The sequence below is a fragment of the Protopterus annectens genome, chromosome 10.part0 (assembly GCF_019279795.1).
Source record: "Protopterus annectens isolate FY-2018-M chromosome 10.part0, PAN1.0, whole genome shotgun sequence".
NCBI classification, from domain to species: domain Eukaryota; kingdom Metazoa; phylum Chordata; order Ceratodontiformes; family Protopteridae; genus Protopterus; species Protopterus annectens.
In genome coordinates, this window is record NC_056744.1 from 792,359,780 (window position 1) to 792,385,689 (window position 25,910).

At 45.6% G+C, this 25,910-nt stretch overlaps 1 protein-coding gene across 2 annotated transcripts in view; it reads right to left on the reverse strand.

The window, feature by feature from the left end:
* LOC122813347 (putative ferric-chelate reductase 1) overlaps positions 1–25,910 on the reverse strand; it is an 817,655-nt gene that overhangs the window by 400,425 nt on the left and 391,320 nt on the right. For both annotated transcript variants that reach the window (XM_044085613.1, XM_044085612.1), the window contains exon 9: positions 4,274–4,387. In XM_044085613.1, the coding sequence (XP_043941548.1) occupies positions 4,274–4,387 (114 nt within the window). The remainder of the gene's footprint in view (positions 1–4,273; positions 4,388–25,910) is intronic.

Here is a 25,910-nt window from a genome sequence, read left to right on the forward strand (position 1 = left end):
AATCTTAGTTGTCTGTGAACGTCCAACTTGTGCAATGTGTATTCCAGCTTATTGGAATGATTTTTAAAGAAGGTAGGCAGTTCAATAGATTGATTGATGTTCTGAATTGAACAAACCTTCGGAAGGAAGGATGGATTGGTGCACAAGGTTACTCTATCCGGATGAAAAATCATGTACGGGGGTCGGATAGATAGAGCCTGTAACTTTGAAACTCTTCTGGCGGAAGTGATGGCAACCAGGAAAAGTGTTTTCCACGAAAGCAATTTTAACGGAGTTGTGGTTGCTGGTTCAAAAGGGGCAACATGAGTTGTGACAGTATGAGATTAAGATTCCAAGGTGCTATTGGATTACGAAAAGGGGGACGGAGATGAAAAGTACCTTTCATGAAGGCTTTACAAAGCCTGTGGGACATAAGAGAACCATCCTTCACGGCCAATATGAAAATTGGATATAGCGGCCAGTTGAACCCTTATAGTGGATGTTGATGCTCCTTCTTGAAAAAGTGAGGTAAGGAAATCTAGTATCTTGTGTACTGGGGCCCCGAATGGATCTATACCTTGTTTGGAGGCCCAGTCGCAAAACGGTTCCATTTGCTGATGTACAATTTTCTTGTACATGGTTTGTGAGAAGATACAATAATTTGTTGTACTGCAGGAGATAGTAACTCCGACCTGGCTAAGATGGCGGAGCAGCCAAGCTGTCAGTTTGGGGGACTTGAGGAAGGTGTGAGGAACTCCCGACCAATGTGTCAACAGATCTGGCTCGGGTCCAGAATCCATGGTTCCTCCACTTGATGGGATTGAAGGAAGGGAAACCAGATTTGTCGAGGCCAGAATGGGGCTATCAGTATTACGGTCCTGTCCAGGCGTTTGGCTTTCTGCAAAACCTGGGAATTAGTGGAACAGGAGGAAAAGCATAAAGGAGACCCGGGGCCAATTGTATACCAGTCGTCCTGGGGACACCCGGGGTAACAGGGCAAAATAGCTTCTGCATTTGGCATTCAAAGGGGATGCAAACAGGTCGCAGCAAGGCTGGCCCCATCTGTGGAAGATCTCTTCTGCCACTTGAGGTTTGAGGACCACTCCTGAGGGAACAGGATGGCTATGCTCAACCTGTCCGCGATTACATTGGAAGTCCCCGGGATGTGCGTTGCTATCAGAAAGCGTCCAGTGGACTTTGCCCACTGCCAAATTCTGAGGGCATCTCTGCATAACAGGTAATATCTGGTTCCCCTTGCTTGTTTATGTACCAGACCACTGACATGTTGTCTGTCTGAACTGTCACTGTTCCCCGAGGTAAGGACTTGTGAAAGTGTTGCAACGCTAGAAACACTGCCTTCATCTCTAGAACATTGATGTGCAGATTGTACTCCAAGTTGGACCATTGACCTTGGACTGTTTGTCCCTGAAAGAATCCCCCCCACCCTATCAGGGAAGCGTCCGTGGTTAGAGTTGCTACCGGACTGGGTAATACAAAGGGTCATCCTAGTGTTAGCTCTTGACTGTGTATCCACCACAAGAGATCCTTCTTGCAATAATTCGTGATCAAGATTTCGAGACAGTGGAAGTTGTAGATCGACCACTGGGCGAATAGCATCCATTGAAGGATCCTCATGTGCATCCTGCCTAAAGGAACTACAAGAAGGGATGCTGCCATCAAGCCTAGCACTCTTAATACTTGTCGTGCAGAGACTCTGTTGTTGTGAAGAAGGAGCGAAATTTGATGCCTGAGGTCTGACACTGTTGATGGGGGGAGAGTAACTTGAGCCAGGGAAGTGTCTAGCTGTGCTCCTATAAATAAGATACGCTGTGACGGCGATAAGACAGATTTTCCAAAATTCACCGTTATGCCTAGTGAAGAGCAAAGACTGATGGTGTAGTCCCTGGCTTGTAGAAGACGACACTTGGTGGTGGCGGAAAGGAGCCAGTCATCTAGATAAGGAAACACCCGGAATCCCTTTCGTCTCAAGTGAGATGCTACTACTGCCATGCATTTGGTGAACACCCTGGGGGGCTGAGGTGAGACCAAATGGCAGAGCGCGAAACTGGAAATGACTGGCTCCCAGCCGGAAGTGCAAATGATCGCTGGACGCCCTGGCCATTTTGATATGGTAGTATGCGTCTTTGAGATCTATAGAGCACATCCAGTCACCCTTTTGTAGAAAAGGGAGGATTGTCTGAAGCGTGACCATCCGGAACTTTTCCTTTTTCACAAAGGTATTTAACTTGCTGAGGTCTAAAATTGGCCTCCAGTCCCCTGTAAAATTTCTACTGGCCCGAGCCTCTCGATGCGATCTGCTGCTAGCGGCAAACTAGATCTGAGGGTTAGCACCAGAGGATCATGGGATATTACTGTGCCTCGAGCTTTCTCGAAGATGCGAGCTAGTGATGCGGCCGACTCGGAGCCGAGGATTGGCTCCGAACCCGTGTGTAAGAACAAACGGCGAGATTGAACAATTTCACATCATACATTTAAGAAGCATTCAACTAAAATGCATTGAGAAAACGTTAAAATTAACATACTTTTGGAGTAGTCTGGTCACTATTAGCCAGTGTGGACTGATTCCTCCTGATAAACATCTCAAAGTAATATGCAATAATTTTAACAAAAAAAGGTTCCATACTGCTGCATTGACTTTTACTATTAATATAAAGTTTTAGCTTGTTTTAATGTGGACTCAGTTTTCATTTATGCTTGTTAGACATTTTTGTTTTTAACCAAACAAACTGAACAGTCTAGCCCTTACACCTTCCTTTGATTAGACATGGTTATTATTAAGATTAGCAGATATGCCCCTTTGTGAAATGAGTTTGCTTTAGTGCTGTATGTTTAGGGACAGGCAAAGCAAATTTGTGCCTGTTGTGACTCTTTCTCATTCAACCAAGTGGAAAACAACACATTTACATTGGATAAAAATGTAACATTTTGCTTAGCCTTGAAGAAAATGTTTAGATATCACACAAATATTTTATGTGACTGGTGATAAAAAATGGTCATGATTTTAAGTGCTGACAGAGCCACCTAATGATAATAGAAGAAGGGTGCAAGAACAAAACATTAGATAAGAATTCAGTTCTATGATGTAATACTGACTTTCTCAATACTGATGAGCTGAAACATTGAAAAATAAATACCCAAAACACAATTAGGACAAAGTCAACCTTAAACATGTTTTGCTGGTGGGGGAGCACTCCACATTCCCCCAAACTTATATATACAAACTTTATAGTTGCACTAACACAAAGAAGGGAGTTCTCCGAAAATAAGTGAATTGTTGCCTGCATACACTTAGAAATCACACTGGCAATGATTTCCTATGGAAAACAGAGATCAATGTTGTGCTATTCATCTTTTTTTTCTTTGGGCTAATAACGCTCGAGGAATTTCACCTAGACAATCTACTGAGACACCAAGAATAACTTCTTATTTTCAATGACACTAAAAGACAACAGAAAAATTCCAGTTAATAGCTGGTTCCATCTCCTGTTCATGATATGAAATGTTTATAACTAAGTTTTACTTTTTGAGATGAAGATAGTCCTAAGTTTTACCTTTCGAGCTGAAGATATTCTCCAGAATGAGTATATCATTAATTTTATTTGCTTTCCATCCCTGGTTATCTACACAGATTGTAACAAAAAAGCTATGCTATAATCTTATAGTATAAAAGTCTGAAATTAAACTTGTTTTTCAACTCCTTTTTTTTTCTGAATTTAAAACAAGCTCTTCTGAGAGGTGACTATGTTCTGATATAGCGTAATGTCAACAAAACTCGTAATACTGCTTTTCTATTAGGACTACATATTTACGCTGTTACAGAAATATATTTCACAGGACTGTATACAGTGCTGTAATAACACATTTCTAAATTTGCTCTGAATAGAGTATCAGTCATAAAATCCTTGCACTTGCATGGAAAACTACTTCTTAACCTTCATGTGTAATGTCTAATTAATGACTGAGAATCACCGTATTTAAATTGCAGAACATTTGAACTACACAGAATAAGACGTTAACCTTACAGTTATGAATATATCAAAATAACTGCACATATTAGTTCTAGAAATTAACTCTTCACAGGTAAACAGCATCAATGAAGAAAGGAAATGAAGGCTTCTTACCTGATATTTAATGTCGCTCAAATATTAAAAAAAAAAATCTAAAGAAAATTAAATCTCTAACATATATCAGAGCTTTGTGCTTTCTTGAATTCTTTGTTGATTTGTGTTTCAGAACATATTCTAGATTAAAAAAGAAGAAATAAACAGCTTACCATGAAATTTAATGATCAACGGTGAGCGCGCTCCACCCAGATTCTTAGCAGGACCTGTAACTTCAAGTTTTTTATCTGTAATTAGAGGTTGATGATTATGCCTGTGTATCATACCTGTAAAGAAAAAAAGGAAATTGGTCTTGTTAAGCTGCACATCTGTCATTGACATTTTATTGCAGGCACTTGTTTATATTTGTCATATTCTTGCCTTACTTGCATATCTGAAATGAGTTATTGGCAATGCACTTGCATATATTTGGTAACACATTTTAAACAAAATCTAAATTTTTTCTACAAATGCAACAATCCATCTTCATACAGATTTTAGCTCGCAGAAGTCAGACCAGAACACTGTACATTTAAATATTTTTGGAAAATGGAACAATTTAAAAAGGTGACGTTTGAAGTTTATCTTTGTATGTTTACCACGTGAAAGTACATATTATGCTGGATTATGCCTTATTGAAATGTGAAACAATTTCAGATAGCTCAGCTTTGAACCTCATCTTTGACTTTTATGTTTATAACAAGAAAAAAGAGGTTATGTCGTACCATAATGTTCCATCTGTGTTGTTGATCTTCGTTCATTGCTGATGGGTTATCGGTTCCGTCCTCGGAACCGAGCCGGCCTTATACCAAGCTCGCATCAGCCAAAAACTCTCAAGCCAAGATCCAACCCACAATGCTCTGCTCCCTGTTACCTCAGATCGAGTTCACAAGTTGAGAGACAAAAGTAGAGGCTACCTCTGGTCATAACAGACCTACAAGAATGGAAGAAGAACCATATGAAAATTCACCAGAAACCTCCGGAGGGGGACAGAGGCTGGGGAGTAATGAATGAATGAAGATGAACAACACAGATGGAACGTTATGGTAAGACATAACTTCTTTATCTTCGTTCATTCCTTACTGATGGGACAGAGTCCCCAGCTACCTAAATCCCTGGTCAGCCCTCATGGAAGGACATTCCTGAGCACCATGGAACCAAAAGAAGCTCTTCCTCTGGAGGCTAAATCCAATTTGTAATGAAGAATAAAGGTATGGGGGTTGACCCAAGTCACAGCTGAGCAAATGTCATTGAGGGAAGCCCTAGCATGGAAAGCTGCTGAAGTTGCCATTGACCTTGTAGAATGGGCTTTCACTTTGTAAGGCAAAGTGATGTTGTTCATGTTGTAGATGAAGGTAATGCAATTTCTCAACCATGACACTAGTGTAACTTTAGAAACAGGATGACCTAGTCTTGGTCCAGAAAAAGCCAGAAATAATTGGTCTGATTTACGGGTAGATTTTGCTCTGTCCAAATAAAAATGGATTTGCCTGTGAACATCTAGGGAGTGCAGCCAATACTCTCCCTTGTTAGAATGATTAGGAAAAATACTGGGAGGTCAAGAGACTGGTTGATAAACCGCTCTGACACCACTTTCGGTAAAAAGGAGGAATTAGTTCTCAGTGAGACTCTATCCTTATGGAAAATAAGGTAGGGACATTTGATGCATAAGGCTTGAAGTTCTGACAGATGGCTGGCTGATGTGACAGCAACCAGAAACAAGGTTTTCCAAGAGAGGTATTTTAAATCACATGAAGATGCAGGTTCAAAGAGGGGTGCTGTCAGGACTTGCAGGACCAAAGCCAAGTCCCAAGGTTGTACTGGTTCTCTAAAGGGAGGTTTTAGGTGAAAAACACCCTTCAAGAAAGTCTTACAGAGTCTGTGTAACATGAGTGAAGAGTCCAGGAAGCCAATGTGGAAATTAAAAATGGCAGCCAAATGAACATGAACAGTAGAGGCTGATACCCCAGATTGAAAGAGATCTAATAAATAATCTAATACCACCAAAACTGGGGCTGACAAGGGGTCCAATTGTTTGTTCACTGCCCATAAGGTAAATCTTTTCCATTTGCTGAGATAGGCCAGCCTGGTGGATGGTTTATGATATGCAATAAGAATATTACGCATTGGGGAGGAGAGGTTATCCTGCCTGGCAATCACTGGAAGTGGAGAAACCAAGCTGTCAGCTTCAGGTTTGTTAGATTGGGGTGGGTCAGACCCTGCAGATGGGAGATCAATGTCGGAGTTGGACTGAGAATCCATGGTCGATCTAGCAGGTAAGGCCAGAGAAAGGGGAACCAAACTTGTCAAGGCCAATATGGAACAATGAGGATTACTTTGCTCTTCAACTGCCATGCTTTCTTCAAAAATTGAGGAATGAGGGGTAGAGGAGAGTAAGCATAAAGCAGACCCAAGGGCCAAGCGTGGCTAGAGCATCTCTCAGTGACTGTCCCCGAGGGGGGGATCAGGGCAAAGTAGTTACTGCACTTGTAGCTGGGGAGGCAAACAGATCGCAGCAAGGCTGGCCCCAGCAGTTGAAAATTTTTGCCGCTATCACAGGATTAAGGGACCACTCGTGAGGTTGTAGAATGCCCCTGCTCAATTTGTCTGCTATCATGTTGCAGCTCCCGGGAATGTGCGTTGCAATTAGAAAATGGTTGGGAGCTATCACCCACTGCCATATTCTCAAGGCCTCTCAGCATAACAGGTAAGATCTGGTGCCCCCTTGCTTGTTGATGTACCTGACTACTGACATGCTGTCTGATTGGATTGCAATAGTCCCTGATGGAAGGATCAAGTGAAATGCTTGCAACGCTAATAGCACCGCCCTCAGTTCTAGGACATTGATATGCAAATGAGCCTCTGCCTCTGACCAGGTGCCTTGGACCGAGTTTCCTTGACATAGCCCCCCCCCACCCCATCAGGGAGGCATCCGTGGTCACCGTGGCTTTTGGCTGATAGGGGCTAAAGGGGCAAGACCACTGTTGACTTTGAGACATCCACCAGAGCAAATTTTGCTTGCATCTCTGAGTTACACTTATCTGAAAAGACAAAGGATGTTGTAGAGGGTACCACTGGGTGAGAAGTAGCGACCGAAGAAGTCTCATGTGGAACCTAGCCAAAGGAACAATGGTGACTGAGGCTGCCATTGACCCCAAGAGTTGCAGTATTGACCGAGCAGAAGATTTGTGGTGACAGATTGGCGGCTGAACCTGTTGTCTTATTCTTTGATGTCTGTGATCCAGAAGAGATGCTGTGCAATTCCTCGAATCCAACAGAACTCCGATGAATTCTAAAGATTGTGCTGAGGTTTTGTTGGACTTCTCCCAGTTTAAAGTTATACCTGGGTGCTGGCTGAGCTGTGAGAAGAGTGTAATCCAGGGCTTCCTCCAGTAGATGCTTGGTGGGGGTGGTAAGGAGACAGTTGTCTAGGTATGGAAATGCCTGGAATCCTTGAAGTCACAGGTGAACGATAACCACTGCCATGCATTTGGTGAACACTATGGGGGTTGTAGGGAGACCAAAGGGCAGTGCTTGAAATTGGTAGTGACTGGTTCCTATGTGGAAGTGGAGGTATCTTCTTGAGTGTTTGTCCACTTTTATATAGTAATATGCATCTTGAAGATCTATAGAGCACATCCAATCATCTTCTTTGAAAAGAGGAAGGATAGACTGAACCATGACCAACTGGAATTTCTCTGTTTTTACAAATGTGTTTAGTGTACTAAGATCCAGAATTTGTCTCCAGTTCTCTGTCTTTTTAGGCACTAAAAATAATCTTGAGTAAAAACCAGAGCCTATCTGGTCTGGAGGGACCATTGGATGACTCTTTTTTGTAGCAGCTTTCGGATTTGTGTGCTGCTGCTTCCCTTTGACTGGGTGGGACGTTGGGTAAATTTCTGGGTGAAGTGGGACAGAGATGGAAGGGAATGCGGTAGCCTCTGGATATTATCCATTGTACCCAAGAATCATTGGTTATGGTTCAACAGGCAGTGGGGTACAAGGAAAAAATGACCCAAGACCACTTCCAGAGGTGAGCAGTCGGGCAAAGCTTCAGGAGCGCTGGTGGGGTTGCCCAGAGAAAGAATCTCTGGAACCCCAGTTTCATGGACCTACCCTGCCCCGAAAGGGGCATCTTTGATTAGAGTTTCCCCTCTGCCCTTAGGGGAGAACTCAGCATGTGCATCACGGAAAGAGCCCTGTGATTATCTGTGCCACATCTTCCCACTCCTCTGATTTCTGGAGTAGAATCGTTGAGGGGTGGAGTGTCGAACCCCAATGACAGACAGTGTCTTGTTCGCACCTTGCCAGCGTATCCTTAACCTTTGGGCCAATGGGGGAATTCATAAAGGAAGCCTTAAAGGAGTCCGCAAAGGCGCATCCAGGCATGATGTCTAGTGACTATGCCTGCGCCTGCTGCTCTAGCCGCTCCTTTCACTGCGTGTGAAATGAGGCGCATGGAAGAATTGGATATCGATTCCAGGGTTGCTATCTGAGAAGGCTACGTTGTCGCGCACCTCATCAGAAATGGGTCTATATTAGATCATCAAAATGGCAGAATTTCAAATGATCTAATATCGAACCCAATATCGTGAATTCTGAAAACAGCGAAGTTGCACAAAACCGAATTCTTTCCTAGGGAAAGAATTTGGTTGGCCGTTGTTGTGGTAAGTGTGTGATTGTGCGGACATTTGGGTTAGGGCACAGGCTGGGTGAGTTAGGGCGCGGGTCAGGTAAGTGTGCGATTGTGACAGAATTTGGAGTTAGGGGAGGTTTAACTGAGTTAAGGTTAGGGTGCGGGTGAGGTGAGTGTACGATAGTGAGAATTTGTGGTTAGGGGTGCTTTAAGTGAGTTAGGGTTAGAGCGTGGGTGAGGTGAGTGTGCGATAGTGACGGACCTTAGGGTTAGGGTCTGGGTTAGGGTAAGTGGATAGATAGTAGTGTATGTGCAGTGTAGTGTAGGGTTAGATGTAACTTTTAAATGTATGCGTGTGGATTGCTGCTTTTTAGTGTGCTTGTGTTGTGTGTGTGTGTGTGTGTGTGTGTGTGTGTGTGTGTGTGTGTGTGTGTGTGTGTGTGTGTGTGTGTGTTTCTTGGAACAGCAAATTTTTTCCCTGGGAAAAAATTTGCTGTTTTGAGGTTTTGACATTGTTAGGGTTCGGGTTTTGCAGTTCGACGTTACGGCATTCGATAATGAGCCATTTTGATGATCACATCAGAAACAGCTCCTGCCAAGGTTTCAGAGAGTTTGTTGATAAGGTCTCTCTGGAGTCTCGTAAAGTGTGCCAAGTAGTTCAAGGACCTTACAGCGAAGGTCGATGAAGCAAACACACGCTTCCAGAGTCTGTCTATTGCCCACAACTCCTTGTTGGGCAGATGGACAGTCTGGCTCTCTTCTGCCAAGTCTTTTTTGGTTGCAGCCGTCACCACCATGGCATCTACTGGAAGACCTTTTGACCAATGAGGATGTTCAGCAGGGGGAGATAAAATTCTGTCAGGGCCCTGAGGTATAGCTTCCAAAGTGTCAGGAGCCTTCCATGCACATTGGACAATAAGCTGGACAAGCTCATCGGCTGGTGGGGTAACCCAGGAGACAGGGGGCCAGGCATGAAAGGCCTGCAGGAATATGGATTTGTTTGAGGTAGGGATGGAGGACTTCCAGTCGCCCCTCTATCTTAGGATCTCAAGGATTTCACCAAAGGACACCTCATCAGAGGGTGACCATGGGGACCCTTCCCCGTCATCAAAGTCCATGTCTTCAGTTAGAGACTCCTCAGTAGAGTCCATGTGCTTCTTCATGCACGAAGCCTTGCAAGGGACTTCCTCAGTGGGGAGCTCTGGGGAAGACTGTGAGGAGGGGATCCCCTTGTGCCCAGGGTCCAGTAGTTGAGGCTTGTGACAGTTACGGTGCAAAGGCGGGCAAGGACTCCAAAAGAGATGTTTTCCCAGCAGAGGCAAGTGCCATATCCATGGCCTGGAAGGCTGGACCACCCAAAGAGGGATGGGAGCCCAGAACCGAGCATGACAACTTCGGGACAGCTTCGGAACTGGGGTCACACCCCATTCTGACAATCCAACCCCCAGACCAGGAGTCTCAGGAGGACTGTGGAGTGTGAGGGGAGGAGGATTCCTGGAGGATGCCATAAAAAAATTGGTATCAAACCAAGAACGCCTGCCCCCACAACACAGCTGCTGGCCTGAGAAGGGCCCGGTGCCCAGTGCACCAAGAGCCACAAGGATGACTCCGGCTCCAAAGTGAGGTCCACTGTTAGTGTCGAAGGAAAGGAAGCTGCTGTCAGAGGAGGGGGCTTTGATGCTTCCTTGGAAGTCGAAAGAGGAGTGTAAGAAGGAGTCTGTGGAGAAATATGGTCACCTGCAAGAGGGAGCGCAGCTTTAGATGGGTGAGAGAGTCCCCTGGCCACAAGTAACTGATCGACAAGCCGCAACACATCCTGTTCTGAAAGGCTCCTGGTCGACCTCACAGAGAGACCTGATGGGGATTCTGGCCTGTCTAAAAAGGGGCTATACTGACTTCCCACAAAAGGATCTAAGGAGTGTGAGTACTTAGTCCTTGCGAATTCGTGCGATGCAGAGCCTGGAACTGAGGGTGTCTGCACTGAGGAGAATGGTGCTGAGGGTATCTGCGCTAAAAAAGGTGGCATTATAGGTGTCAAGGGGGTCTGCGCTGTGAAGGGCAGTGTGGCAAATGTCTGCACCAATGAATACGGTACCGAAAGTGACTGCACCGAGCAGGTCAGTGCTGAAGGTGTCTGCACCGTAGAGGGCAGTATCCCGGAAGTTGACTGCATCAGCAAGTATGGAGCCTGAGGAGTCTGCACCAACGGTGCTGAAGGAGACTGTAGAGACTGTGCCAAGTGGGTCTGCACCGACATCAGCAGTGCTGAAAAAGGCTGCGACAAAACTGTCAGAGCCATAAGTATCTGCACCGGGAAGTCTGGTGCTGGTGGCAATGAAGAAGACATAGCTGGAGTGAGAATAAACTGGGGCAGTGCCTAGGCTGGGACTGAAAGGACCACAGATGGCAACGCTGGGCCCGAAATTTTCACCTTTTTGTGAGTCGGTTCCTTGTGATCTCTAGAGAGAGACGAAGTGAGCGACCTCGAGGAAGAAGAAGAAGAACGCCTCTTACGGGGTTTAGAAGGAGGGGGTGAGCCCTCTGACCCAGAGATTGCCTCGCAGAAAGGAGTTTTAAGGAGGCCTTTTAGTATAAGTTTATTCTTCCTTTCATTCAGAGTCTAGTCGAGAAATTTCTACAAATCCCACACAAAGGCTCCACTGAAAGGTTGGAAACATTCAGACAATAAACACACAAATCATGGCCATCAGAAAGTGGTAACTTACGGCTGCATTCTGTACACTGACATTGTAATATCAAGGGAGAAATTATGACACTACTAAAAAGTTATGAAACTACCCAGAAGGGTAAAAAAGGGAGAGGAAGAATTACCAACAATGGTAATGGAGAATTACCTCAAAGGTAAGAAAAAGGATGGAAAATACTACAGGGAGAGAGTCTCAAAGTTGCAATAGGGTAGGAAGATAGAGACAGTGAAGAACTTGAAAATTTTCTAAACATTAATAATAGAAAAACTTCAAAAAATTGAACACTTGCTGAGAGAGAAGGCTTGACATGGCTGTACAGCAACGTGGCAAACGAGATCTGAGGTAACCGGGAGCAGAGCATTGTGGGTAGGATCTTGCCTTGAGAGTTTTTGGCTGACGCGGGCTTGGTATAAGGCCGGCTCGGTTCCAAGGATGGAATCAATACCCCATCAGTAAGGAATTAATGAAGATTAACAACATCAGATGTACATATTACACTGCAAAGCTTACAAATGCATCTCAAAAACAACTGACATGTGGAAAACCTTTCTAGCACTGAAAGACATTTTACATTTAATGAGGAATTAACCTTTTTCAAAGCCATCTAGCCAGGGCCAGTATTACATCTCCGATTGTAAAAAATATGTCTGTCACATGACACAACTCAGCATGGCCATATGCTTTTCAAATATCCATATTAAGGATGACAACTCTGACACTACCCTGACAAATGTCTCTATCAGAAACAGATACTCTGGCTGATATTCACTGCCACACTGGTATGAATGGTACTCAGAACAGAATGAAGCAGAAACCATTTCCAATTGTAGATTACGCTCTAGTAGAAGTAAGACCAGTATCAGGGGGTCATGGTGCAGAATGCTTCATATGACAATGAGTATAGCACCAGTGCACACCCTACAAACAGCTAGATCTAAGAAGGCACATGGCAGGGGAGAACAGTTATTCAATAGGGCACAGACAAGATAATATTGTACACCCTATACATTCAAAGAACACAGTATGTTTGAAGGGAGGACTACAGAATTAATAGGCAACAAAGCACAGCAGGCCTGTGCATCCAGGTCATGAACAGAACAAGAAGAGTTTGAAAGCCAGTATAACTAATTACTAGGGTGCAAGACAGGGAAGCATTACATACCTATTTTATAGCAGTGGACTAGGTATTAGACTAGTTATTGGAGTATACATCATTCTTAGACTGCATACCACTGAAACACTTGCACACGGTATATGTAAACACACACACACACACACACACATATATATATATATTTATGTGTGTGTGTGTGTGTGTGTGTGTGTGTGTGTGTGTGTGTGTGTGTGTGTGTGTGTGTCTGTGTGTGTGTCCATGTATTGAATTTAATTGAGACACCCAAATGCTTGTTTATGTACCACATTACTATGGTACTGTCTCTGACCACTTAAAGAGATCCTGGGGACCTGAAATGATTCAGAGAGTTGAGATCCTCTATAAGAGTTAGCATCTCTTTTAATGTTTATGTGCTTTTGTCTGTTTTTCTTGACCCTCAGACCCTGCACTTTTATTTCCTTTGATACTGCTCCCCAAACAGAGTCCAAGGGTTCTGTAATGACCGAATGCTCTGGAACTGGATGGAAGAATGCGAGACCTAGATTCAGCGATATTTGCTGTCTCCACTGAGTGATTTGGTGGTGCAGTGGTGCTGCAGTTAGTAGTGCCACCTCACAGCAGGAGGTTTTCCAGTTCGATTCTCAGCTGGGGTGCCTCCTGTGTGGAGTCTGTATGTCCTCCCTGTGTTTGCGTGGGTTTCCCCTGGGTACTCTGGTTTCCTCCCTCATTCCAAAGACATGTGTCTGGAGTGTTTCTTCTGTCCGGGCCTCCTCTGAAAATGGGCTCTGTCCCAGCTGGACTTGCCCAGTAAACAAATGTTAAATAAATAAAAATAAAATTCTCTTTTCACAAACGCCAGAATTGGAATTTGAAAAGACAATGGGTGTTGACGCAGTAGTCAAAGAGACATCAGATCTTTCTCATATGGAGTCTTGCAAGAGGTATCATGAGAATCTTGAATGCCAATATCATGAGAATCATGGATACCACGAGACCCAGAATCCTGAGGTATTCCCTAGCTGTGACACAAGTCTGAATAGAAAACACCTGGAATACATCTAAATATAATTCTGTTTTCCTGTGTAAGAAAACGTCTTTGTACTGAGGTATCTAGCAGGCACCCCAGAAACACAATTCTTTTGATGGTGCCAAAAAAGACTTTTGAATTTTCTCCTTGAATCCCAACCTATGTAGGAGATCCCTTAATCAAGTGAGAGATTCCGGACACTTTGAAAAAGACTCTGCAAAGGTAAGAAAGTCATCTAAATATTGAAAAATGGGGATATCCTGTAGCTTGCAATGGGCTATGACAGAAGCTAGACACTTTCCGAATACTCTTGGAACAGTGGATAACCCAAAGGGTAAGGCAGAGAACTAATAATGTGATCCAGACACAGAAAACCTTAAGAAACACCTAAAATCTGGATGAATAGAAATGTGATATGTATCTTTTAAATAAGTTTACTGAAAATCTTAATTGAAGAAGAAGGAGTAACAGATTGTGAAGTGAAAGCATTTTGAACTTTGGCACTATCACAAATTGATTCAGGAAAGAAAGATCCAGAAACAGTCTCCAAGAATCTTCTTTATTTGGCACTAAAAACATTCTTGAATAAAACTCTTTCCAAAACTGGGAAGGAGGAACTGCTTCTATTACCTCAACGAGACAGCCTATGACAAAGGACAGGAAAGAAGAGAAGCGAAAAGATGAGATGAGAAGAATTTGGTCTGGTGAATGAGGAGGAATCCCCTGAAAAGGAAGACATTTTCCCACTGCCATCTGTATCCTAGATGGATTATCTTCAGAGCCCATTTGTCTGAAATAAAAAATGGAATTCAGACTTTCTGGTAGGGCTAACGGACTTCCAGGATGGCAGTAGGGAAAAAGGTCCCTTATATAGTCATTCTGCCTTTTTGTTTGTTTGTTTTGTTTTGTTTATTTGTTTGTTTTGGGCGGGGGGGGGGTATTCCAGTTTTCTTTCTGGAACTTCGCTGCCATTGCTTTTTTAAACATCTGCTTACCAGCATTCTGCTGAGACTGGAAAATTTAGAGCAGGATGGCTGGACAATTTCAGACTTCTCTGAATCTGCTTAACTTTCTCATCATATTTTTGATAACCTCTGCAACAGAGGGTCCAAAAACTAAATTTCTATCCAAAAGAGAATTCAAAATTCCATTTTTAACATCTTTTGGGAGGTTCTGAGAATGCACCCAGGTAATCCGCCACAAAACAATACCTGTGGCAAAAGCTCTGGAAGCAGTATCTACAGAGTCATAAACATATTTCAAGCAATGAGCAGTGACCTGAGAAACAAAAGTAGGCTACATAAAGCATACTTTTCCTCACAAGAGGAAATTGCAGCCAAAACTTTCTTCATGCCTTCACGATTAGCATAAACTTTAAAATGTGAGGCTGCCAAACATATCAATAGTTTTACCATCTTTGTCAGAAGAAGGGTTAAAATTAACAAAACATCTGGCAGCAGCAGCTGGATTAACTAAAACTATAGTTGCTGGATCAAGTCAGGGATTAGTGTATAAAAACTTGAAGGACTGAGGACCTTTGTGCATTCTATCTGCTTTCTTGAGGGAAGTCAATTGGCTGTCAGGGAAATCACATGCTGTGACAAGCCCATCCTCCAGTTCTGACTGCAATGGGGGATGGGTGGGGTTCTGGAACTTCCACTTGTAGAGAGTCATAAGATTTTTCTGAGATACTGAGATACAGATACTGAGAAACCTCAGAGTGATTCCACTGAAAACATTGGTTCATTCTGGAAATAGTCTCAGAGAAAGTGAATCCCGACCAGGCAGATTCAAGTACCTTACTCCCTTCAAAATATAGGTTCATAGGTAGGTACTAGGCTACCTGCCCGAGGGCATTTTTAAGCTTAGCCAGAGTGTGTTGGCTTTCGCCGCCCCATTGATTAACTAACTGAGCCTCTATCAAGCACAGCCAATGAAGTGATCCCAGGGGTATATTTTCTGTTACCCATCCACTCATCAAGGCTTCTCTTGAAGAGTGTTAGTGAGGGGCTCTGCCTAATGTAGTTAGGAATTTTGTTCCAAAGCATGGGGAGTCTCTGTGACAGGAATCTATCCCTCCAGCATGTTCTATTTATTGTTGTGGTGAGGTTTAGCTCACTAGAGCGCGTGGCTCGCAGTGACTTGGATTTCTTTAGGTGGAGCATGTCCATCAATTCTGATTTGGACATGGCTTTGTAAGTCAGGCAGAGATCACCTCTGAGTAAGCGATATGCCATTGAATACAGCTGGAGTTTTTTCAGTCGGGCTGCATAGGACATTTGTTTGAGGCCAGTAATCCTCTTGGTGAGATGCTTTTGTGGTCTTTCCAGCTGTTGGAAGTGTCTTGTGAGGTACATCCCAAATGGGGCATTGTACTCTATGATGGGTAGAGGGGCACTATAACCTCTTTATTTCTAGATGCGAACCCCTTAGTAATTAGATGGGCCACATAGAAGGATTTCCTAACTACTTTGGCAATATGATTGTCAAAGGAGAGATTACTATCTACCTGGGTCCCCAGATCTCTTATTACCTCTTCTGTATTAAGGGGGCTGCCGCCTATGTGGTAATTCGTGGGTGTTTTGTTTTTCCCAAACGGGATGACTATGCATTTTTTGGCATTTAGCTTGAGGCCATGACTTTGACAGCAGGTGTCTGTCTCAGTAAGGCCTTTTTGAAGGATGTCTGTGTCATCCAGAGAGTCAATTATGGCTCCCAGTTTGCAGTCATCGGCAAACTTGATTAGCCATAGTCCTCCTGTGCTTGCCTGTACTTCTGAGAAATATATGCCGAACAGTAGGGGTCCCAGAATCAAGTCTTGCAGGACACCACTTGTGACTGGTTTAGAGTCGGACCTGGAGCCCACTATTCTTACCGTGTGAGTTCTGTCTGTAAGCCAGTTGGCAACCAATCTTGTGACGTAGGGGATTATGTTCAGGCTGGTGAGTTTTTCTATAATACCTGAATGAGGAATGGTGTTGAACGCCTTGGTGAGATCAAGGTAGGCTGTGTGAAACACTTTCCCTCGTCTATGGCCTTGGTGACTGTCTCGAAGAAGTCAACCAGGTTTAGTAAGCATGATCTGCCCTTAACAAAGCCGAACTGGGTCGGGTCAAGTGTTTGGAGGTTCCCAATGTCTTTGTTGATGAGTTCTATGATGATGTGCTCCATAGCCTTGTAGACCAGGCTAGTCAGGATTATGGGGTGATAGTTACCAGGGTCAGTTGTGGCCCCTCCTTTGTGGAGCAGAATAACCGTTGCTGTGTGCCATTCTATGGGCACATAGCCTGTGGAGAGGCTGAGGTTGAACAGCGTGTTTAAGTGGGGGGTTAGTTCGTTCTGTAGTTCGTGCAAGACGCAGCCTGGGACACCATCTGGCCCCACTGATGCTGTGATTTTGGCTTTTAAACCAATATAAATCAGAAACCTTGAAGAAAAAAAATGCATTTGTCCCTTTACATTCCCCTACTGATTCCACATCTTGAAAAATTTCAGGGAAAGAAGAATCCTTTTATTCTTTTACCAGAAACCTCTTACAAGAAGGGTCAACAGCCCACAGATGACACTGAGCCAAGCCCAATAAATTATTCCTCTCCACAGAAACTCAGACATGAGAAGTTAAATGTTTAGTTTTCTGTCTATTTTTGACAGGAAAGTTAGGGCAAATAGATGTAGTACAGCTATAAACAACTACTGCAGGGATGAGCACTATGTTCTGACTTGAGCAGGGTCACATTCCTTGCCCCTTTTCCTATGATCAACAAGAGTGGCTCTCCCTTGCATACTGGGAAGACTCCAAATAGCCACACAGGATGTGATTAAACCAAGGTCTATGGTGGCTGCATGGACAACACCAGAGGGATATGAAGAAAAAGATGAGTGACCTGAGGAATGAACTTTGGCCACAGCAGATTCACCCACCTGTGACTGTGGCACATTACCAGCCTGCTGTAAAGAAAAAGGCTGCTTGGTTACATTTTTCTTTTTGTGGCTGGAAGAAGGTCCGACCATGGGACCAGTATTTGGTTCCATACTCAAGCCAAAACATCTATTTGTTTCTTGGGGAAGCTTAATAGCAATAGGCAATTAAACAAGAAAGAATTAAAAAACAACTTTATTCCCAAAAAGAAAAAAACACAGTGAAGAGCACTTTAAACACTTTCACAACCCCAAAAAGTAAAATAAGCAGTTTCTCCACAGAAAAAGTAGTTTTAAATAACGTGTAACAACTTTTTACAACAAAGGTAAAAATATGCACTTCAGTTAAAAGTACATAAGTTACATCACAGTCAACAGAATATTTTTCCCTAACATAAAAGTAGTTGTTTGTCAGAAAAAAAGAAGTTATGTACTCACCATAACGTTTCATCTGAGTAGGTAACTTAATTTTTAGCAGCCTGTGGGTATCGGATCCAACCTGGATCCGAGCCGGCAGCTTTCCAAGCTAAAGATCCGAGCTCTCAGCTCCTCCCCCTTACTCATAATACCCTGCTACCTCCCTCCAGTCCTCAGATCGAGTTTGCCAACTTATCAAGCAACAAACAGACAAACCATACTCGAAAAGAGAAACTCTAACCTGACGCCTAACAGAAGGAAGACATTCCGTCATGATAGTGACCACGAAACAGGTTAGGGGGAAGGAGGGGGGATTGGTTGCTGACAAATGAAGTTACCTACTCAGATGGAACGTTATGGTGAGTACATAACTTCTTTATCTGAAGTAGTTAACTTCATTTGATCAGCAACCTGTGGGACAGAGTCCCCCAGCTACCAAAATCTTGGGAGGTCCTCAGGGAAGAATATTCCGGAGCACTACAAAGCCAAAGGCTGCCCTCCCTCTGGATGTCAGATCCAGCTTATAGTGTGAGATGAAGGTATGGGAAGAAGCCCAAGTAGCCGCCGAACAGATGTCATCCAAGGGAACCCTTGACCAAAATGCTGCAGAGGTAGCCATAGAATGGGTAGAATGAGCATGAACCCCTAAGGGTTCTGGCCGACCGGAAGCTTTATACGCGAGTAAGATGCAGTGGGATATCCATCTAGCTAGAGTGACTTTTGTAACTGGCTTGCCTAAGGATGGTTTAGCGAAAGAAATGAAAAGTTGCTCCAATTTGTGAAAAGCAGCTGTCCTGTGCAAGTAAAATCGCAATTGTCTATGCACATCTAACAATTGCAGTCTGTATTCCCCTTTGTTCTGAAAGTTGGGGAAGAAAACAGGCAAATTGATGGCTTGATTGATATTAGCCTCGGAGGCCACTTTAGGCAAGAAGAAAGGATTAGTCCTGAGAGATACTCTGTCCTTATGGAAGACCAGATACGGGGGCTTTGTACAAAGGGCCTGAAGTTTAGATACCCTTCTGGCTGAGGTAATTGCAATCAAGAAGGCAGTTTTCCAAGATAAGAACTTTAAGTCAACAGAGGCTGCAGGTTCGAAAGGTGGGCCAGTTAAAGCCTGAAGAACTAAGGTTAGGTCCCATGGAGGAACCACATTCTTGACAGAAGGTCTTAACAGAAAAGTGCCCTTCAAGAAGGTCTTGCATATTTTAGAGGAAGCCAAGGGTCCAAGATTGTCCTCAACGTGGAAATGAGAAATGCCCGTCATCTGAACCTGCACAGTAGAAGAACTGGCCCCTTGATGGAAAATGTGGGACAGAAATTCAAAAACTGCTGGAATGGGAGCTGTAAAAGGGTCCAAATCCCTATGTCTGGCCCAGCTGGAAAAACAATTCCATTTACTGTTGTAAATCTTCCTGGTAGAAGGCTTATGTGCCACTACCAGGATAGATCTTAAGGGAGACGAGATACCGGGAGTCCTAGCCACTAACAAAACTGGATCAACCAAGCCGTAAGCTTGAGGTCATCCAGATTCAGAGTTTGCAATCCCGAAGGATGAAAAATCAGATCCAGAATGGGATCTAAGATCCAAGGAGGAGCAGCTATAATATGAGACCATAGGTAGGGGAACCAGATCTGATGAGGCCAGAATGGGGCTATGAGGATCAGTTTGCTCCCCAACCGACAAGCTTTCTGTAGAAATGTGGTCATTAGCGGGAGAGGAGGATAAGCATAAAGAAGGCCGGGTGGCCAAGCATGAACTAGAGCATCTCTGGGGCTCTCCCCTGGTGGGGGAATTAGAGCAAAAAAGTTGCTGCACTTTGCATTCGAAGGAGATGCGAAGAGATCGCAGGAAGGCTGACCCCATCTGAGGAAAATCTGTTTCGCTACTAAGGGGTTCAGAGACCACTCGTAAGGTGTGAGGATAGATCGACTCAGCTTGTCCACTAGAATGTTGGACAGACCCAGAATGTGCGCTGCTATCAGAAAACGGTTGGTGGAAATCACCCAGTCCCAAACTCTCATGGCCTGGTTCCTCCTTGTTTGTTGATGTACCAGACCACTGCCATGTTGTCTGTCTGAATTGCAATAGTCCCCGGAGGAAGAAGGTCCTGAAGAGCTTGCAACGCTAAAAGCACCACCCTCATCTCCAGAACATTGATATGCAGAATGGTCTCTATGGGGGTCCACGTGCCTTGGACGGTTCTGCCCATGCAATGACCCCCCCCCACCCCAGGGGAGAAGCATCCTTGGTCGCCATGGCTTGGGGTTGAGGCATCACGAATGGTCTCCCTTCCCGAAGCTCTCGGGAACGAAGCCACCAAAGAAGGGAGTCCCTGCAAACCCTGCTGAGGGGAATCAGAGAATCCAATGGATGTAGAAGGAGGGACCATTGGACCTGAAAGGTCCATTGAAGAACTCTCATGTGCAATCGGGCAAGAGGTGAAAGGCTGATGGCTGCTGCCATGGATCCTAGGGCTCTCAGGACTAATTCCACGGGTGGGGCTGGGGACTGTAAAAGGGCTATTACATGAAGTGATAAGGTACGGAGCCTGTCCGCTGTCAGAAAGGCTTTGGACTGAAGTGTGTCTATTCTGGCCCCTATGAAATCCAGAACCTGAACAGGATGAAGAGATGACTTCCTGAAATTTATGGTAATGCCTAGGTGACGGGCCAAGAGTAAAAAATAATCCCTGGCAGAACACAGTAGATGCCTGGTGGGGGCGGTGAGGAGCCAGTCGTCCAGTTACGGAAAGACCTGAATTCCCTGAAGTCTCAGGTGAGCCGCCACAACTGCCATGACCTTGGTGAACACCCTGGGAGCTGTGGTGAGGCTGAATGGGAGGACACTGAACTGATAATGACTGGCCCCTAGCCGAAAGCGGAGAAACCTCCTGGATCACCTGTTCATAGGTTCATACTAGGCTATCTGCCCTAGGGCATTTATAAGCCTATCCAGAGTATGTTTGGCTTTCGCCACCCATTTTAAATTAATTTTGCTATGCCCTTTTTCGAGGTTAGCATACTGTGCCTCTGTCTAACAGTGACACAGAAGTGATACCCGGGGTAAACCTATGATCTCCCATCCACTCATCAAGATTTCTCTTGAAGAGAGTCAATGAGGGACTCTGCCTAACCTGGACTGGGATTTTATTCCACAGTGAAGGGAGCCTCTGGGTTATGAATCTGTCCCTCCAGCATGTCCTATTTATTTCAGTGCTAAGGTTCAAGTCTCTCAAGCATGTAGCTCGATGGGATTTGGATTTTTTGAGGTGCAGCATGTCGCTTAATTCCGGGTTGGACATGGCTTTATACATCAGGCACAAGTCGCCTCTGAGCAGGCGGTATGCCACTGAGTAGAGCTGGAGTTTCTTTAACCGGGCAGCATATGGCATCTGTTTGAGCCCTTTGATCCTCTTGGTGAGGTACTTTTGGGGTCTTTCCAGTTGCTGCAGGTGTTTGGTAAGGTACATCCCAAAAGGGGCATTGTACTCGATTATGGGCCTGATGAGGGATGAGTAAAGAGGCACGATGACCTCCCCTAACCTAGATGTGAATCCCTTCATGATTAGGTGGGCTATATAAAATGTTTTTCTAACCACTTTGGCCACGTGGTTGTCAAATGAGAGATTGCTATCAACTTGGGTCCCCAGGTCCCTAATTACTTCTTCTGTACTTAATGGATTACCACCTATGTGGTAATTTGTGGGCACTTTCTTTTTGCCAAAGGGGATAACTATACACTTTTTGGCGTTTAGCTTGAGGCCATGGCTCTGGCAACAGTTGTCTGTTACTATGAGGCCCTTTTGGAGGATGCTTGTGTTGGCTGGAGAGTCGATTATGGCGCCCAGTTTGCAGTCATCTGCGAACTTGGTCAGCCACAGTCCTTCTGTGTTGGCCTGTACCTCCGAAAAATATATACCGAACAAGAGAGGTCCTAGGACTGAGCCTTGTGGGATGCCACTTGTAACTGGTTTGGAGTCTGACATGGCTCCAGCAATTCTAACCATGTGGGTTCTGTCCTTGAGCCAGTTTGCAACCCATCTAGTGACATAGGGGTTTATATTTAAGCTGGTGAGCTTATCTATAATGCCTGAGTGGGGTATTGTATCGAAGGCTTTTGCGAGGTCCAGGTAGGCTGTGTGGACCACCTTCCCTTCGTCAATGGCCTTGGTGACTGTTTCAAAGAAGTCAACCAGGTTTAAGAGGCAGGATCTGCCCTTAACAAAGCTGAACTGGGTAGGATCCAGTGTCTGTAGGTCCCCAATATCTTTATTTATGAGGTCCATGATGATCCTTTCCATAGCTTTGCAGACCAAGCTAGTCAGGCTTATGGGGCGATAGTTTCCAGGGTCCGTTGAGGCACCACCTTTGTGGAGAGGGACCACTGTTGCTGTACGCCACTCTTTGGGTACATATCCTGTAGTAAGGCTGAGATTGAACAGTAGTTTTGTGTTTGTTTTTAGCTCTTCTTGGAGTTCATGTAGGATGCAGCCCGGGACACCATCTGGTACCATTGATGCTGTGTTTTTTGCTTTGGAGAGGGCGGCTCTTACCTGAGCATCTGAGATGTCAGGGGGGCAGCACTCTGCTGGGATAGATATTTGCCCTTTTGGTGGGGAGGGGGGGGAGAAGTTTGCACTGAACCTGTCAGCTAGGATGTTGGCAATGTCTGTGGGTTCGGTGTATTTTTTGTCATTTTGGACTAATTCTGAGCATATCTGAGAATTCCCACCCAGGTTCCTAACATAACTAAAGAAAACCCTGTGATTATCCTTAGTGTCCTGTGCAATTTTTCTCTCGAAGCTGGCCTTAGACGATTTTATGAGTACCCATAGTTTTTTGCTAATACTGATCAGAGATGCCTTCCCTTTTTGGGATTTTGCTCTATCATGTAGTAGCTTCCTCCTTCTATTGTATAGTTTGTTTATGGCTGGGGTCCACCAGACAGGACGTCTACCTTTGGAGGATTGGGTCTTGGTTTTATTTGGGATTGCATGATCCATGCATTCCTGAAGGTGTTCATAGAATGCATTTATAAAGGATTCTGCGGTCTGAGCCGTATTTTCCACAGGCCCGGGGGCTTTGAAGGATTCCACCTCGGTTTTGAGGAGTGTGAAGTTTGCTTTACAAAAAAAAAATGCTTTCCCATGAGAATGTGGTAGTATGCATCCTTGAGGTCTATGGAGCACATCCAGTCGTTCTGCTGCAGGAGGGGGAGAATAGATTGTAGAGTGACCATCCGGAATTTCTCTTTGGCAATGAACAGGTTCAAAATTGACAGGTCGAGAATTGACCTTAAGCCCCCCGTCTTTTTTGGCACCAAAAAGAACCTGGAGTAATTGCCCGACCCGGACTGCCCTGGGGGGACGTGCTGGATGGCATTTTTTTCTAGCAATTTCTTTATTTCTGAAGCTGCAGCCTCCCTCTGATTGGGTGGGACATCGGGGAGGTGCTTCTCTATAGTGGGAAGATTCATGAAGGGGATAGAGTAACCTCTGGATATTAACCGGAGCACCCAGCGATCTGTAGTAATGGACTCCCAACTTGCTAGATGCCCCAAAAAATGCCCCCCCAACTGCCTCCAGAGAGGGACAGTCGGGCAACCCCTCAGGGTTGCTGTGTGGGTCGGTCGGAGAAGGGTTCTCTCGACCCGAAATTCTTTGGCCCCCCTCTGCCTCTGGGCCAGCGTCCACCTTGTCCTCCCCTGCCTCTGAAGGACAAAGGGTCCGGAGTGGAACGGGACTGCTGAGACTTCCAGAACCACATCTTCTTTTGTCCTCTCTGGTTCCTTGAGAAGGACCTTTGAGGAGCCGAGAAGCGGATTCCGATGGCAGACAGCGTCTTCCCTTCTTTCTCGCTCTGCAGTAGCATATTGCGGATGGTCTTGCTGAACAGCATAGAACCATCAAAGGGAGCATTCGCGAAGGACGTCTTGAAGGGTTCCACAAAATTGGAGCCAGGTGTGATGCCGCAAGGCGACCCCTGCTCCACTGGCTCTAGCCGCCCCCTCTGTGGCATGGGAGAGCAGGCACATAGAAGTGTTAGATATCGATTTTAGAGTGGCCATGCGAGCCGAGAAAGTTCGTTTGTCCTCGGCTACCATGGACTCCGGGGGAAACCCAGCATACTCTTTTATCAGATCTCGCTGAAGCCTAATGACGTGTGCCAAGTAATTCAGCGCCCTTATGGAAAAGGTGGCTGAAGCAAACATCTGCTTTCCAATGCGGTCCATCATCCGAGACTCCTTGTCAGGAGGATGGACCGAGGAACTTTCTTACACCAGTTCCTTCTTGGTGGCAGCTGCCACCACCATGGCATCTACCGAGGAACTTTTATTCCACGCCGGCTTGTCTGCGGGGGGACTAAGGATTTTATCCGGTCTCCTAGGGATTGGCTCCACAGTGACCGGCTCCTTCCATGCCCTGGTAGTAATCAGGTCTACCCTTCCTCTAAGTCCGTGTCCTCCGTGAGGGACTCGGGGGAGTCCAAGTGCCTCCTTTTACACTTTCGTTTGTGAGGGACCTCCTCGGCAGGACTGTCCAAGGAGGGCTCACCAACAGGGTCATGTTCCTCTACAGGAACTAGCTGGGGTGCAGATACAGGCTGTCCCTGGGGCCGCACGATGGAAGACAGGCCCATATGCGAGAGAATGAAGGGTGGATCCATAACACAAACTGGGGACCTCGAACCCTTCGACAGCACCCTCTCCACCACGTCGAAGGCCGAAGGTGAACCACCCTCCCTGGGCTCCGAGAGCAGTCCCCTTGGCTCCAACGTGAGGACCGGTGCCGGAGCCAACGCGATCGGACCCGAAAGGGAAGTGTGCACCGACCACAATGGAGCCGAAGACACACTCACCCTGCGGATCTGAAGCTCAGCTCTTGGCCCCGAGAGCTCGGATCCGAAATATGACCCAATAACCTCAAGGGTAAGGCCGGCGTCGAAGTAGCGACTACTATCGGCGCCAACTCCCCGGCTCCGAGGCTACTCGGATCTGACGGCTCCGAAATCCGATAGTGGGTCAGAGAAGGAGCGATGGGTGCAAAGAAAGGAGCCGAGCACTCCCATCTGCATCTGTGCCTGCAGGAATCAACGCATCATCCAGTCCATATCTGCGTCAGAAAGACTCCTAGTAGACCTAGAAGAAGTCGCCGAGGTAGGCCGGGAAGGCCGCCTAGACGACCTCGAAGGTGACCGTGACTCCTCCTCTGGCTCTGGAGAGAAGCGTGGAGAACGGAGCCGAGAGGGGGAGGACCTGGAAACCCTCACGGGGAAACAGATCAGTTTAGCCGGCGGGGCCGAAGGGGCTGAGTCGGTCCGCCGCTTGTGACTTTTATGTCTATCTCTGCTCTCTTTCTCCATCTCTCTATGCCTCTTCTCTTTCTTAGAAGAGTCCCCCTCCCCTGGGAAATGGTGGGAGGTTGAGTCCCAGCCAGGGGAGGGGGAGCTGAAGACTGGACAGTCACAGCCGCGACTGGCGCCACTGAGGGAGAGGAGGAAGAAGAATCTGTGGGCAAGAGTCCCGCCAGGATTAACTTGTTCCTCTTGTCTCTCAGCTCCCGGGGGTTAAAGGCCGCACATATCTGGCAGCCCAATGTTAAATGGGCTACCCCCAGGCAAAGAACGCACTGAGTGTGGCCATCCGCTGGGGACAGCTTATGACCACACTCAGCGCATTTCGAAAAGATGGCCTTAGGGCCCTTGGCCATGACACTCACGCACACACCCTAACACACAGATAGTTGAAAGGTTGAGGCTCAATCCTGGAGTGTGAGGGTTCCAAAATTATCCAAACATCTTTGTAGAAATGACAAGGCTGAGGGATGGCTGGGAGGTAAGGTGAGGATGAATGAAGTGAAGAACACAGGTACGAAGTTATAATAAGTACATAACTCCCAAATCTGATGTCTCCTTCATTCTTCCGCACTGAGGAATCAGAATCCCCAGCTACATAACTCTTGAGTGGTCTTCAAGGAAGGATATGTTG